The sequence below is a fragment of the Panthera leo genome, chromosome C1 (assembly GCF_018350215.1).
Source record: "Panthera leo isolate Ple1 chromosome C1, P.leo_Ple1_pat1.1, whole genome shotgun sequence".
Lineage (NCBI taxonomy): Eukaryota > Metazoa > Chordata > Mammalia > Carnivora > Felidae > Panthera > Panthera leo.
The window spans coordinates 154,395,306-154,412,649 of NC_056686.1; the positions used below are offsets into that span (position 1 = coordinate 154,395,306).

At 34.7% G+C, this 17,344-nt stretch overlaps 1 protein-coding gene across 6 annotated transcripts in view; it reads right to left on the reverse strand.

Moving 5' to 3' along the window:
- Nucleotides 1-17,344, reverse strand: part of SCN9A (sodium voltage-gated channel alpha subunit 9) — a 99,718-nt gene that overhangs the window by 32,993 nt on the left and 49,381 nt on the right. For all 6 annotated transcript variants that reach the window (XM_042949017.1, XM_042949018.1, XM_042949016.1 and 3 more), the window contains one exon: nucleotides 2,166-2,286. In XM_042949017.1, the coding sequence (XP_042804951.1) occupies nucleotides 2,166-2,286 (121 nt within the window). The remainder of the gene's footprint in view (nucleotides 1-2,165; nucleotides 2,287-17,344) is intronic.

The following is a 17,344-nucleotide window of genomic DNA, read 5'->3' on the forward strand; positions in this document are numbered from 1 at the left end:
GACTCACATAACTATTCTCATTAGAGCTCTGTAGGACTAGAATAAACTTTTTGTAAAGTTTAATCTCAGTAAAATAGCAACTACAGTCTGAAATAGCTTAGCATTAATGCTTTCTGCAGAGGGTTTAAGTTTTTCTAAAGCCCTTTTCTAATTTGAAGACACAATTTGTTTGATAAACCCAACTTCTTTCTAGTCATCCTAGAATTTTAAGTTAGGGTCATTAATAAAAAGTATAGAGGAAATCTTGGTTGTATCTGTACATATTTAATGGTGCTAATCAATTTATTGAGAAATAAGCAACACCTGATGAAATTCTTAAATTTTGTAAAGGAAACACTTTAAAGGAAACTGTTTTGCGTATGGTACTAATTTCAGCAAACACAAAATTTCTACCAGTTGGGTGTCATACTTGTTTGCTTCTCACATAAAATGAAATTTAGCTTGTATTTAAAGAATATTCATGTACCATTGTAGTTAGAAGATTTCTTTATTTGACAGGCATTTTTTTCACACATGAGTGCTAGAGGAAGCAGGTTGAGAAAATCATAGAGAATGAACACAAGTCAATGATTTCTACAAAAAATACTGATTCTGAGAATAATAGATACCAAGTCATCAGCATCAACCCTGTGTTATCAGAACTATACAGGATTGTCAACAAAATATTTTTAAAAATAAAAAAAAGGAGAAGAAGGATGTTAGGAACTGTGGTAATTAATTTGTGTTATCTCACTTAATGTCCTCAATATCCCTATGATTCAGATGTGATTGTTGTATCCATTTTACAGATGAGGAATCTGAGATTTAAGATTGAAAAATGTGGAAAAAAAAAGATTGAAAAATGTGCTCAAGGTCTCACAGAGAATTAGCAGTAGGCCAGTTAGAAGTCATGTTTATCAGGCTCTAAAGCTTCTGGTCTATGTTATTGTATTATACTGCAACTCTAGTATAGGTTTGTGTTTTTACTTGAATAATGCAATATTTGATTAGAAAATATTGCATAAATTCACAGGTCAAGTTCAAAGTCACTACTTTGAATAAAATCCCTGAAAAATTCCAGAAGTAGTAAGTTCAGTAAGTCAGAAAGTGAAAAGGAATCAAAGGAGATACTGTTAGAAAAGAAGAGATTGAAATGCAAAGGGCTTTAAATGCTATGTTAAGGACTTCAGGTTTTATCCTATAGACCAATGGTTCTCAGCTTCTAGTGTGCATTAGAATCCCCTGGAGGATGTACACCTTATCCCCAGAGTTTCTGATCAACTTGTGGTTTCTGTAATCAACTTGTGGCTAGAAAGAAAGAGGTCAGGGCTGAATCAGTCTTTAGCTTGAGAGACAGGATAGATCATGATGTCACTAAATGAGAGAAAGACCAGAGGAAGCTATGAATTACATGGGGGAGAACTCACTAAACTTTGTTTCAAACTTATTTTACCTCACATGTTTAAAGGCAACCAGTAGAGATGACCATACCTGGAACTCAAGTATGAGGTCAGAGGGAAAGATAATAATGTAAGAGTCAAACAACACAGAAATAGATGTTTAAGCTATAGATATGGATAAAGCCCCTTAGGGCTAGAGAAATAAGAAGGTAACAGCATTGAAATGTGGGGGAACAATGTTATTTAAGGGATGTGCATAAAGATAGTCACTGAAAGAAACAGGGGAAGAAACTCAACTCTCAGAGATGCAAAAGAAGAACAAAGGTAGAGTGTGGCTTCTGAAACCAAGAGAAGGATTTTGAGACAGACTACTATTAACCAGATAATGGTTAACAGTATCAAACAGTTGGCGGGTGGCTTCAACTTTTGATGATAAGGACAGTAGTAGCCTCTATCCCATTGAGCTGTATTCTAGTGGTTCCACAGAACTGGAAAAATGAATTAAGGATCTAAAATGAGAAGTATGAGCACCCTAAGTAAGTAAAGTGCTTTACAGTATAACATACTGTCATTGTAAATTATTGTTAGTAAAGTATCTTAAGTGTGGAAACTGAAGCTTTGAAAGCTTCCATGATTTACCCTTTGTCATAGAGCCATGGCCGAATCAGTATGCAGTGGAGTCTTCTGACTTTTCACTGAATAATCCCTGATAAGTATTAGGTTTTAAGATAAAACCCCAAATACAAATAAATGGATGGCTAGCCAAGGTCTTGAATTTTCTCTTACCATCTGTAAAACAGGCCTCTGGCTCATCTGAATTTATAGGTTCAGCCTCTGCTTCTTCTCCTTCTCCTGGCAGAGGGTTATCAACTGTGCTGCACTCAGAGGAACTCGACCGGTTCAATCTCTAAAAAGAAATGCACCAGCCCACCAGGCAGTTAATTTAGAGGTTATTCAAATCTTATATGCAAGCCATACTTAATAATCAAATTCATGCAAAGTGTTATGAAAAAAAGATTAACAAGTATGATGGCCATAAAAACGTATAAACACATATTGAGGTCAAGTAAACTTACAATGCATCTATGCTTAATCTTTCTATCTACACATCCCGTGAAAATTAAATTTTATTATTTTTAGTATGCTAGCAAGTAAGTATATGGACAGAATTAGCATAAGGTAATTGTTTGATAAACTATAGCATTTGTAAAGTATTGGCCAAATTTTTATTATGTTTTATGTTTAATATAATTTGTGTACACCAGTAATTATTATACTCAGACAACCAAGATCCTGATAGAAATAATACAAGTACCAAATTTCCAATGCCTGAGAATTGAAAGATTGTATCTGACAGTTGGCAGAAAAAGTTTATTGATACTTAAAATTAGAAAAAAAAGAAATAAATTAGTGTAAAATGAAATCCAAACATATTTCCTCTATTATCTCTTGGATTTAACAATATGTATCAGGATGATATAGATAGAAGGCTTTTCACCAAGACAAAAAAAAGTCAAATATTATATTGGAATCAAAATGCCAAAGACCACACTAATTATTTCATCCAACACAGACCACTTTAGTATAAAATTTCAGAACATAGTTGAAAAGATCATAAAGTATTATATATAATGTCAAAAGATAGTGGCTACCAAAGTGAGCACCACATGCAAAATCTGAAACAAAGATTCAATGAAATTAAACATGGTGGTTTCACACATGAGAGGAATGAATTCATTGTCATTATGATCATATAATTGATCATAACACAAGTTCTTCCCACCCAGAAATTTATGATCAAACATGATGTTTACACACTTATACATACACAGAAACTTTAGAAAAAATACATACAGCAATTGTAGCAAAACTGTCAATTTTTCCTAATATTGCTTTATAAGGGGTAGAGCAGCACATCAATAGAAGAGTTCATTTTTCATTCTCATTTGCTGAATGACATGTGAATATTGAAAACTACTAGTTATTACAGCACATGCTTCTCTTATTAAGATTATAGCTTTACTTGAGAATAGTTCTATAAATACAAGTGCTAAAAGCAAGGAAATACTCATCTCCATTAAATTGGTTTTTTTAATCAATTAATTTGCATTAATATTCTGGCCAAATCTAAAATATTAATTTTTAGAGATTTACTGGGAAGCTAAAAATGTGGGTACCACATTCTCAGTGTTATTATTATCACACATTATTCAACACCAGTAAAAAAGTCATTGATACAGCTTTATACATAAGGAATGGTATAAGCAAAGTTCTTTTTATGGGAGCAAAGAATTATGATTACTATAATATTTATAATCCTATTGGCATAGGGGCATTATTCCCACCAGGTTGAAGAGTTTTATAATAATACCGTTATGAACAGTATTACTATGAAATTTCACTTAAAAAGAAGAATTAAATTGATTGAATTAATCTTAAATGACTTTAAAATAAAATTTTAAATAAAATGCATCTAATATGCAGAATGCCTACTCAGGCTAAATTAATGAAAACACCTTCAACCTTCGTATTTGGTTTTCTCATTAAGCATTAGCAAAAAAATATATGCCAAGTTAATTTATAAGCAAATAAAAATTAAGATGATTTTATGAAGTGTATCATGTCATTTCTGAAACTTTTTTCATAGTATGGCAACTTTTTGACGTTTAAATTCAGAGTTTGGCTCAAATTGTATATAATAAATGACAGTTATTCAAGATAATTCCTCATTGCAACAGACATCAAAATATTTAATATGAACTACAGTTTGTATCATAAGCCAAATTGCTATGACTCTTTAGAAATTCAAGTTTAGAATATTTTTAGGAATTCAGTGTTTTCCCGGGAATGCATGAAGTATTCACAAAGTAGCTATTTTAATACTGTATATAATATTAAACGCTTATGTATATGCCTTAGTGATGTAGAGAGTTTAGATGTAATCTATTCAGTCTTTAAATTTAATATTTACTAAAGTCGAAGTGTCTTTAAACAGCGTCCAAAAGGACGCCTTTAAATAGAAAGGCTAACATCTAAAATGAAAACTTTCCCTTGAAGGGAAATGCATTTAATTCTCATGACAGGTATTGCTGTATTTAACTATTGAATCTTCTTATTTTCTTGTTAGTACACAGAGAAGATCATACCAATCATTTGAATCGCTTTACATTATTATTATTATTTTCAATTCTATAAACTCAATCATTTGTTTTTTAGTTTCCTTTCTTGTAATTATGGAAATCGAAGAATTATTATAGTAAACTAAGAGCAGTAAAATAAATACTTTAGTGTAGAAAATTCCCCTTTTGATATTATAAATAGCCTATTCTGTAATTTTTGTGTGGATTTTGGTTTTAATAAAAAATGAAATATACTTTTGTCTATAGCTTTTTTGCTTGTCTTGTCAACAAATATAATTTTTTACCTTTGACAGCCTATACATATAGGCTGTATAAACATAGGATCATAGATGTAGAGTCATTAGCATTAGGAATAGAAAATATACCATAGACAGCATTCCTGCCTTTTTATTGAATAATATGGCATCATTTATTGACACTTTCTAAAATTTTCTTTCTTTTCTTTAAATAAAATCTATACTTGATTCAAAAATTTTAAATGTACAATAATATATGGCAGAAAACAAAAGTCCTTTCCACTCTCTGATTCTATTCCCTACTATATATACAGTGTGTATGTGTGTGTGCATACATATATATCTTTCCATATTCAGTGTGCATCCATACAACATTGAAGTAGTTTGGAAATAATCTAATCTTGATTCAAACTTATATAGCTATCCAAGAGGCCTCTTTCAACATTTGAAAATATAATCAGATTAAGATGATGGAGTAGTAGGACCCTATGCTTGCCTTGTCCCTTGAATGCAGCTAGATAAATATCAAATGATTCTGAAGACCCAGTAAATCAATCTGAAGACTGAGAAAACAAACTGCATAAGTAAAGGGAGAGAAAAGACCACACGGTAGAAGGTAGGAAGTATGGAGCTGTGATTTGGGGGAGAAGGGATTGTGGGCTGTGGAGGAGAAGGAGTCCTGATCATGGAGAGAGGAAGGAAGACACAGAGAGAGACAGAGAAAGAGAGAGTGAGAGAAATGTACAGGGGATTGCACAACAAAAGCACTTCCTCAAAACCACTGACTGAGAAAATGAGAGGAGCTGATTATCTTGAGTTTTTATAACCAGTGGAGCTCAAAAATTGGAGTTTAGAAATCCATACCATGTGGATGGTGGATGAGCTTGGTGGATGCAGTGGTGCTCCTGTGGAGAAGGAGGGCAGAAGCCCAGGAGCAGATGGCACGATCTGAGAACCCCTGGGATATACTGGGAGAGATAGTTTCCCCTTCTTGGAGTGCATCTGGGAGAGGAGGATAACCTCTCAGGGGACAAAAGAGCTGGTGGGTGCCATTGTGCTGCCCTGTTCCTTAGCATAGGAAAAGAGACACCTGCTGAGGGCAGCTAACCTGGACACTGGCTTTTTGCTATGCTTTACTCTAAACTCCAGGCTCCTGCATGTTGGTGCAAATGCCATTCTGGGACAAACTGGCACCAACCCCAGTGCCATGAGACCCTGGCCCAGAGGACCACAGCAGGTCTGTGGCACACCAGATCCCTAAAACTTAGATTTTGAAACCCAGCCAACATGCCTGAGATAAAACACAGGTGCACTACACTGCTGGGAGGGCAGAATGGCCCAGACACAGGGTGAAGGCAGAGATCTGAGGAATGCCTGGGACACATGAGGTGAGATTGTTTGCTCTTCTGTGAGGGCTTCACAGACAGTGGCAGACACAAACTCTCCTCTCTGGGGATGAGGGAGAGGGTTGTTGCCATTTTTCTCCCCCACCCATCAGAACAGACTGACTTCAGTGAGCAGAACAGCTCCAACAGTGGTGACCTGAGCTACTTACACCAAGCCCCACCCCTCTGAGCTCTGCAGGTGCTTCTTTACTAGGGCAAGTGTACCTGAGAACGAGAGCAGTTGGCTCTTCCCCCAGAGGACCAGCACAAACTCCTGCACACACCAAGTCTACTGACCACAGAGTGTGCAAAGCTTCAGCTCTAGGACACATAGGATCTAGCCTCTTAACAAGCAGACCAGAGCACACCTAGTTAAAACTCACCACACTCTGGACAAGGTGAAAACACTCCCCACGGCAGGCAAGAAGAAACTCTGCAGAGGACTGACCTGAGGGGAAAAGCAGCCAAAACAGTAGCAGAGTACACACAGCATAAACCAGAAACACCTCCTAAAATTCCAGGCCCTGGACAGTATATGATCTCTTCTTCATAAAGCCATTACTCTCTGGAGCAGGAAACATAGCAAGCTTTCATAACACACAGAAGCCAGAGACCTAGACAAAATGCTAAGATGGAGGAGTTCATCCATCCCAAAAGAAAGAACAAGAAAAGGTCATGGTCAGGGATCTCTTTGAAACAGATATAAGTAATATGCTTGATCTAGAATTTAGAACAATCAGAAGGATATTAGCTGGGCTTAAGAAAAGCATAGAAGACACCATAGAAAAGCATAGAAGACAATAGGCAATCCCCTATTGTAGAGCTAAAAGACCTAAAAATCCGTCAGGTTGAAATAAAAAAAATACTATAACTGAGATGAAAAACTGAATGTAATGACCACAAGGATGAAAGAATCATAGGAATGAATAAGTAACATAGAAGATAAAATTATGGAAATTAATGAAGCTGAAAAGAAGAGGGAAAGAAAAATACAGGATCATGAATAAGACTTAGGGAATTCAGTGACTCCTTAGGTGTATTAACATTTGTATCATAGGAGACCCAGAAAAAGGAGAGAGGATAAAAGGGGAAGAAGGTTTATTTGAGCAGATTATAGCTGAAAACTTCCATAATCTGGGGAAGGAAACAGATATACAAATCCAGGAGGCACAGAGAACTCCCATCAAAATCAACCAAAGCAGGCCAACACCAAGACATATTAAAGTAAAATTTGCAAAACACAGAGTTAAGGAAAAAATCCTAAAAGCAGCAAGGAAAATGAAATTTCTAACTTACAAGGGAAGACAAATAAGGTTAGCAGCAGACCTATTCCCAGAAACTTGGCAGGCCAGAGGGAGTGGCATGATATATTCAATGTGCTGAAGAGGAAAAATATATAGTTAAGAATATTATATCCAGCAAGGCTGTCATTCAGAATAGGAGAGATAGAGTTTCCCAGACAAACAAATATTAAAGGAGTTCACAACCACTAAACCAGCTCTGTAAGAAATATTAAAGAGGACTCTTTAAGGGAGAAAGAAAGAGCAATGTGACAAAGACTAGAAAGGAACAGAGAATGGGGTGCCTGGGAGGCTCAGATGGTTAAGCGTCCAACTTTGGCTCAGGTCATGATCTCATCGTTCATGAGTTCAAGGCCCACATTGGGCCCTGTGCTGACAGCTCAGAGCCTAGAGCCTGCTCCAGATTCTCTGTCTCACTCTCTCTCCACCCCTCCCCTTCTTGCTCTCTGTCTCTATCTCTTGAAAATAAGTAAACATTAAAAAAATTTACAAAAAAGAAAGGAACAGAGAAGATCTCTAGATTGTCTCTAAGATTGGACTAAATGCTCCAGTAAAAAGACACAGAGTAACAGAATGGATAAAAAAAAAAAAACAAAAAAAAAAAAAAACCAGAAAAAAACAAAAAACAAGGCCCATCTATCTGCTGCCTACAAAAGACTCATTTTAGACCTAAAGACAATTGCAGATTGAAAGTGAGGGGATGGAGAACCATCTATTAGGCTAATGGATGTAAAAAAAAAAAAAAAAGCTGGAGTAGCCATACTTATGTCCGACAAACTAGATTCAAACTAGATTTTAAACCAAAGACTGTAACAAGAGATGAAGAAGGGTACTATGTAATAATAACGGGGGTCTATCCAACAAAAAGATCTAACAACTGTAAATATTTATATCCACAACCTGAAAGCACCCAAATATATAAAACAACTAATAACAAACAAAGAAACCCATTGATTATAATACAATAATAGTAGTGGACTTGAACACCCCACTTACAACAATGGGAAAATCATCTAAGCAGAAAAGCAGCAAGGAAACAATGGCTTTGAATGATCACTGAACCAGATGGACTTAACAGATATATTCAGAACATTTCATCCCAAAGCAGCAGAATACACATTGTTTTCAAGTGCACATGGGACATTCTCCAGGATAGAACCACATAGTGGGTCACAAATCAGACCTCAACAAATACAAAAAAATTAAGATCATACCTTGCGTATTTTCTGACCAGAACACTATGAAACTTAAAGTCAAATACAAGAAAAAATTTGGAAAGACCACAAATACATGGAAGTTGAAGAACATCCTACTAAAGAATGAGTTAACCAAGAAATTAAAGAAGAAATAAAAGAATACATGGAAGTAAATGAAAATAAAAACATGATGGTCCAAAATCTTTGGGATACAGCAAAAAACAGTCATAAGAGGGAGGCATACAGCAATATAGCCTTACCTCAAGAAGAAAAATGTCATATACACAACCTAACCTTACACCTAAAGGAGCTAGAAAAGAAACAGCAAAGAAGCCTAAAGCCAACTGAAGAAGGGAAATAATAAAGATTAGAGCAGAAATAAATGATATAGGAAAAAAACCCAGTAGATCAGATCAATGAAACTAGGATTAGTTCTTTGAAAGAATAAATTGATGGACCCCAAGCCAGACTTATCAAAAAGAAAAGAGAAATGACCCAAATAAATAAAATCACAAATGAAAGAGATCGCAACCAACACCACAGAAATACAAACAATTATAAGAGAATATTATGAAAAATTATATGCCAACAAACTGGGCAACCTGGGAGAAATGGACAAATTCCTAAAAACATACAAACTACCAGAACTGAAACAAGAAGAAATAGAAAATTTGAACAGACCCATAACCAGCAAAGAAATTGAGTCAGTAATCAAAAATCTCCCAAAAAACAAAAGTCCAGGGCCAGATGAAATCCCAGGGGAATTCTACCAAACATTTAATGAAGAATTAATATCTATTATTTTTTTAAGTTTATTTATTTATTTTGAAAGAGAGAGAGAAAGAACGTGAGAGGGGCAGAGACAGATGGAGAGAGAGAGAATCCAATGTGGGGTTCGATCTCACAAACCATGAAATCATGACCTGAGCTGAAACCAAGAGTTGGTTGCTTAACTGACTGAGCCACCCATTCTTCTCAAACTGTTTCAAAAAATAGAAATGGAAGGAAAATTTCCAAACTCTTTCTATGAGGTCAGCATTACCTCGATGCTAAAGCTAGAAAAAGACCCACTAAAAAGGAGAAAAAATAGGTCAATATCCCCAATGAACATTGATATAACTCTCAACAAGATACTAGCAAATTGAATCCAACAAGTAAATTAAAAGAATTATTTGCCCACAATCAAGTGGGATTTATTGCTGGGATGCAGGGCTGGTTCAATATTTGCCAATCAATCAACGTGATATAACACATTAATAAAAGAAAGGATAAGAATCATATTATACTTTCAAAAGATGTAGAAAAAGCACTTGACAAAATACAGCATCCTTTCTTGATAAAAAACCCTCAACAAAGTGGGGATAAAGGGAACATGCCTCAACATCATAAAGGTCATATACGAAAGACCCACAGTGGGGTCCTCAATGGAGAAAAACTGAGAGCCTTTCCTCTATGGTCAGGAACAAGACAGGGGTTTCCACTCTCACCATTATTATTTAACATAGTACTGGAAGTCCTAGCCTCAGCAATCAGACAACAAAAAGAAATAAAAGGCATCCAAACGGGCAAGGAAGAAGTCAAACTTTCACTATTCGCAGATGATATGACATGATGTAAAATACCTGAAACGCTCAACCAAAAAATTGCTAGAACTGATACCTGTATTCAGTAAAGTCACAGGATACAAAATCAACATACAGAAATCTGTTGCATTTCTATAGACCAATAATAAAGCAGTAGAAAAAGAAATCAAGGAATCAATCCCATTTTCAATTGCATCAAACCCCATAAGATAACTAGGAATAAACCTAATCAAAGAAGTAAAAGAATTATACTCTGAAAACTATAGAACACTGATGAAAGAAATTGAAGATGACACAAAGAATTGGAAAAACAGTCCATGTTCATGGATTAGAAGAACAAATATTGTTAAAACGTCTATACTACCCAAAGAAATCTACACATTTAATGCAACCCTTATCAAAATACCACCAGCAATTTTTCACAGAGCTATAATAAACAATCCTAAAATTTGTATGGAATCACAAAAGACCCCAAATAGCCAAAGCAATCTTGAAAAAGAAAAGCAAAGCTGGAGGCATCACAATTCCAGATTTTAAGCTACAAAGCTGTAATCATCAAGACCGTATGGTACTGACACAAACAGAGACAAACACATCAATAGTACAGAATAGAAAACCCAGAAATGGACCCACAACTATATGGGCAACTAATTTTTGGTGAAGCAGAAAAGAATATCCTAGGAAAAAGACAGTCTCTTCAACAAATGGTGTTGAGAAAATTGGAAAGCAACATTCTGTCCACTGGATCACTTTGTTACACTCTACACGAAAATAAATTCAAAATGGATGAAAGACTTAAATGTGAGACAAGAAACCATCAAAATCCTAGAGGAAAACACAGGCAGCAACCTCTCTGACATAGGCCATAGCAACTTCTTGTCAGACACATCTCCAGAGGCCAGGGAAACAAAAGCAAAAATGAATTATTGAGACTTCATCAAGATAAAAATCTTCTGTACAGTGAAGGAAACAATCAACAAAACTAAAAGGCAGACTATGGAATGGGAGAAGATATTTGCAAATTACATGTCTGATAAAAGGTTTGTATCCAAAATCTATAAAGAGTTTATCAAACTCAGCACCCCCGTCCAAAATAATCCAGTAACAAGCGGAAGACACGAATAGACATTTTTCCAAAGAAGACATCTAGATCACTATCAGACACATGAAAAGATGCTCAACATCACTCAACACCAGGGAGATACAAATCAAAACCATGATGAGATACTGCATCACACCTGTCAGAATGGTTAAAACTAACAACTCAGAAAACAACAGATGTAGGTGAGGATTGGGGAAAGGGGAACCCTCTTACACTGCTGGTGGGAATGTAAACTGGTGCAGACACTCTAGAAAACAGTATGGAGATTCCTAAAAAAGTTAAAAATAGAACTACCTTATGACCCAGCAATTGCACTATTAGGTATTTACTCAAAGGATAAAAAAATACTGACTCAAAGGGGCACATGCACCCCAATATTTATAGCAGCATTATCAACAAAGCCAAATAATGGAAAGAGACCAAATGTTCATCGACTGATGAATGGATAAAGAGGATGTGGTACATATATACAATGGAATACTACTCAGCCATAAAAAGTATGAAATCTTGCCATTTGCAATGACATGGATGGAGCTAGAATGTATTATGCTAAGTGTAATAAATCAGTTCAAGAAGGACAAATACTATATGATTTCACTCATATTTGGAATTTAAGAAACAAAACAGATGAACATAGGGTAAGAAAAAAAGAGAAGGAGGCAAATATAAGAAACTTAACTATAGAGAACAAACTGAGAGTTGCTGGGTGGGGAAGTGAGTGGGGGGATGGGTTAAATGGGTGATGGGCATTAAGGATGGCACTTGTTGTGATGAGCACTGGGTGTTATATATAAGTGATGAATCACTAAATTCTACTCCTGAAACCAGCATTACGCTATATGTTAACTAAGTACAATTTAAATAAAAACTTGAAACATTAAAAAAAATGATCAAATTAAGTACTTTTTTATTCATTATGGTTCTTTCGATTGCCTAGAAGGTGTTTTTGCTACAATACTTAATGTGAATAGAGACCATTAAATATAGGTGTTATATGAGAAACTGCCCTAAGCTGGTAACTTACAATGTTATTACTGACATATCCCAAAATAGGCATTCACATCATAAGGCTATTTTATGCTAGTTGGCCTTTTCTTATTTTGAGAGGTATGAAGTAGGATTATCTAATAATTTGATGATCTGCCACTCAAAAAAAGCCAAAAAAGAAAAAACAAAATTCAAACCTATTCTACCTATTGTAGAAAATACAGAACCCAACAAAAACCTTATGCAAAGAGGATGGTTGGTGTTGAAAACATTCCAAAGATTATACATTTAAAATACATACTGTAAGTCTGATTGCTATATACAACAAAAGATATTCTTTGAGGAGCAGAGCTTAGAATAGTTATTCCACCGGAGAAGTGAAACAAAGAAACACGCAAGAGAGCAAGAAGTTGAGAGAAGCAAATCAAAGAGAAGAGAAGGGCATATATGGGCAGAAAAATTAAGGGAGACATTAATGATAAACTAAGCTCTACTGTATGTCATTAAGCTTAAGAAATATTTTTTTATTATATTCAAATAACATCGCCCATATTTTAATTTTAGAGTCTAATTTTACAATTGATATTCATAATGAGGGCCCTGAATCATTAAAGGAGTAAAATGGTCAAGTTCAGAAAAAAATATCGAAGGACCTTTAAAGAAGAAATCTACAGATTCTACTATGCTTTGTGGGAGTAGGGGTCCAGTGTTTTCCAAGCTCCCATTCTATCATGGGATAACTTCAATTTAAAATATTCTTTTCTGGTCTAGAACCAAAATATGCTTTCCTCTTCCTTGCAGTTGTTAGGGCCCTTTTTGCCCTCTGGAGAAATGCAAATATTATCTTCCTACAGCCTTTTCAAACTGAGACTACCATTTGTGTTTTTCATCTTAAGAGTAATGATATTTAGTTTCTTTACATGACTTAGCATTCTAGGCCCCTCAAGTCCCTCCAATCCTTTTCTCATCTCTCTAAAATCCCGATCTGTCTCAAGATTCTTTTTAAATGATAATGCCAGTTAAAAAGATATCCTTCATCAATGGAAATGACAATAGTATTTTCCTTTCTGTTATCTAGATTTACTACCATTTAAGTAGCAATTTTTAGTTTAATTACTAGTTACAGTAAACTCTTGACTCAAGGCAACTAAAACCCCAGCACTTTCTCAGAGAAAGGGTAAGAAATGGAAGTTTTCCTTTTCTAGTGTTCTTGATGACTACTAGAGAAAGTCTGTAGGCTTTTATTTATTTATTAATTTTTTTTTATTTTTAATTTTTTTTCAACGTTTTTTATTTATTTTTGGGACAGAGAGAGACAGAGCATGAATGGGGGAGGGGCAGAGAGAGAGGGAGACACAGAATCGGAAACAGGCTCCAGGCTCCGAGCCATCAGCCCAGAGCCTGACGCGGGGCTCGAGCTCACGGACCGCGAGATCGTGACCTGGCTGAAGTCGGAGGCTTAACCGACTGCGCCACCCAGGCGCCCCAAGTCTGTAGGCTTTTAGAGAACAGCTGCTTGTTCAGCAGGAAATCCACTTAACAGTTCCATCACAGGGTCAACGTGGTGTATAGTATTAGATGATGGAGAAATAATGAGGTCAAATCTCAGGCACGTCCATGGAAATTCAAAATTAAGCAAATGATTTCACTGAGAATTCTTACTTTTTCGATAATCTTCTATCTAGAGCACTTCCTATTTAAAAACATGACAACTTATATGCCTAAAAGATAAGATCTTGCATATGAAAACAAACAAACAAACAAATTTTGGCCACATGAAAGATTGGACTGATTACTGGTGTCTCAGCCAGATCGTACAGGGTCATCTTGGTCTTTAAAAGGCAAGTGACAGTTCACCAATATGGACTTGCCATGCAATCAACCAATGGTATTCTGTGCACTAACACAGAACTCCTATCTGCAGAGAATAGATATTTAAGTAGCTGGAATACAGTGGGTCAAGTGAGAAGGAAAAACTTAAAAACTTGAGGAACAAATATTTAAATATTTCTGCTACTGAGGCCTACTAGAAGTGGATAAATAAGGATTGGAACACAGGCAAACATTCTGGCAAAATGTGAGGTAAAAACGTAAACTCTAAGACTCAAGCTCATTATTCACTTACAATTAAAAGAAGAATAACAAACAAACAAAAAAACTACCAGTACATTTATGCTAGCCCCTTAAAACTACTCATAATGAGGAAGGAGAAGGAAAGACAAATTCCAGTGGACGGAACAGCTTTTTGAATACATGGATCTCTAATATTGAAAATACAATGTAAAATAAAAATTGGTACAGAAAAAGCATATTTTTCCTAATGTTTATGTAGGCAGCTTCTGCCAAAGAAAAGCATTATATTTTGAGTCATTCTTCACAAATGAAATATCCAGAGTTTTTTTGGTTTCAGGACAATGACCATTCATTAATATGCACCTCATGTTTTCTAACAGTTTGGTAAAAAAAAAAGTAATAATAATTGAAGAATTAAACACACACACACACGCGCACACACACACACATTTCTGGAAACCATTTTCCGAAAAAGTATGTGTTTTACCTATACATACTATTGTATACGTATGCATCTTTATTTATGTTCTAGGCAGGGGGGAGATTTTCTACATTCTGAAATAAAATTGTTTTACAAGAGAATATTGCCTCTGCATCACCACCCATCTGAAATAGAAAAAAAAAATATGTCTTTTACTTAGGAGTACCTTTAAAGCTAACTTCAAGTAAACTGGAACAACATTTGTTTGTTCTTTTAATTAGAAACTGCTAACATCATTATCCCTAGAGTGTATCATTTTCAAGATAAAGTTTTGCTTTCAACATTGCACAATGGAAAACAATAATAAAAACATCCCATCAATGACAGAGCAATTCAAAATATATACTAGATTATAAAAGAAAAAAGGCAAGATTCTTATTAACATGGATTTTTTTTCAGAAAAATATTTTCTAGAGTTTATTCAACAAGCTATACTAAAATAAGACAAAATATATCTGAGTGGTATTTTTTCTTTTATATTTGTTAGAAATATTATATAATGAAGTCCATATTAATCTGCTTCCAATATTATGAAAAGTGTTATATGTCTTATTGAAAGATTTAGTGTTCACTTACTATGTTCCATTTAAACCTCTTACCTTCCTGAGGCTATGCTGCCTGTTTCCCTATGAGATATATACAGTATAAGAAACATTCTCATCAGCGTATAATATTGCTTTTGGAATCAAATTAAGCATTTCAAGCACCTATAATTCATTCATTCATAGGCTTGGCCTATTAAATTTTAATTGATGCATTTTATATACAAACAAATAAAAATTAAATTAGTTACTGAATTGATCAAAGAAATAAAGCCCTAGTTATCACTGTGCTTAAAGTCATTTCAAAATATATTCAAAATTATCCTAGAAGCTGGGTACTGTGGCTCTGTCCTCAGCTTTCTAGATGTGTACTTAGAAAACAGCTTATTTGTAGGCATTTCAATTTCTGTAAATACAGGGCTAGTACTAGACTGTTCCTTTTCTGTTCTGAGATTTTTTTTTTATGCTTGAAGTATTTTCCCACAAAAATGGCTTATTAACAGAGTTTTGATTTACTAAATTTAAATGTGACTATTTTTCCAGTTTTACTGAGATATAATTGACATATAATTTTGTGTAATTTTAAGGTGCACAATGTAATGATTTGATACATGTATATGTTGTGTATAAATATATATATATATTTACCACATCCTTTATGCACATAATTACCATTTTGTTGCTGCCGTTGTTATGATGAGAACATACTCTCAAAGTTCTACTCTCATTGCAATAAATGTGACAATTTAATGTGACATAGATCAGATTAGATTAGGAAGGGAAGTTGCTAGAAGTTTTCAAATTAAATGTTGCTCCAGTGGTTTCTGTTACATTCTATATATTACCTTTATAAGCCATCCAATAAAAATCTATAGATCATTCACTTGAATCACCTAAGGACATGAGAGATATATATATCAAGGAAGTCATCAAGAGAATCACAAAAAATGATGGAATTGCCCCCGTGACATGCTATGATGTCAATTCATCTACAGAACAATTGTGTATGTTTCTACTTTCTTGCAATGGGTCAGGCAGAAACATTTAGTACTGAACAGCATGCATGACACTGAAAAAATATCATATATGTATGATTTTTTTTAGATAACCTGTGTAAAAGTGGTCACATATGTCTTTGCCTGGTTAAAAGCACAGAGCTGCATTCTTGATTGATCCAGTTTGTTTTTACCCCTGTGAGAAGTAAGAAGGTTAAGTACTGAAGTTTAGAAATGCAGAAGGATGAAATAGTTTAGTCAACTGATTTAAAATGTTTAAAGTCACATACCTGTAAGTAAAAATTAGTTGTATGTTAGCAAATACATGCTATAAGCTCAATGCAAAGCAGTACATTTGAAATACAGCAATAAGACTGAATATTATTCAACACAGATTTAAAAACAATCAACTGGATAGTTATAAAGTTCTGTTATTTAGGAGATGAATTTAAATACTGTAATATGCTCAGGCAATCTTTTGGTCTGTTTGCTCTGTATAACAAGCATTTAAAAGTAAGTGATTCTCAATATTGGAGTGGGTGAGAGTAGGAGTGAGGAGTTTTTAAAAAGCATATTCTAAAATTAGCATTTCTTGATTTACTTGTAATTATCATATTAATTCAATTTTGACATTTCAAATAGCATTGAAGGAAAAAAATGTTTCCAAATTTATCAAAGTATAAAGAATAAGAAATACTGATTTAAATGTCAGACCAAAGTGTCATTGTTTTTAGACACAAACATATCCAATAAAGATGAAAGATTTTTCAAATAGTTTGAAACAAATCTTCAAAAAAGAAACGGGTAAGTAAAAGTCTACGAGTCTTTTGTTTTGTGTTTTTAAGAATCTATGCAAAGGGGCGCGTGGGTGGCTCAGTTGGCTAACCTACTAACTCTTAGTTTTGGCTCAGGTCATGATCTCGTGGTTTGTGGAATCAAACCCC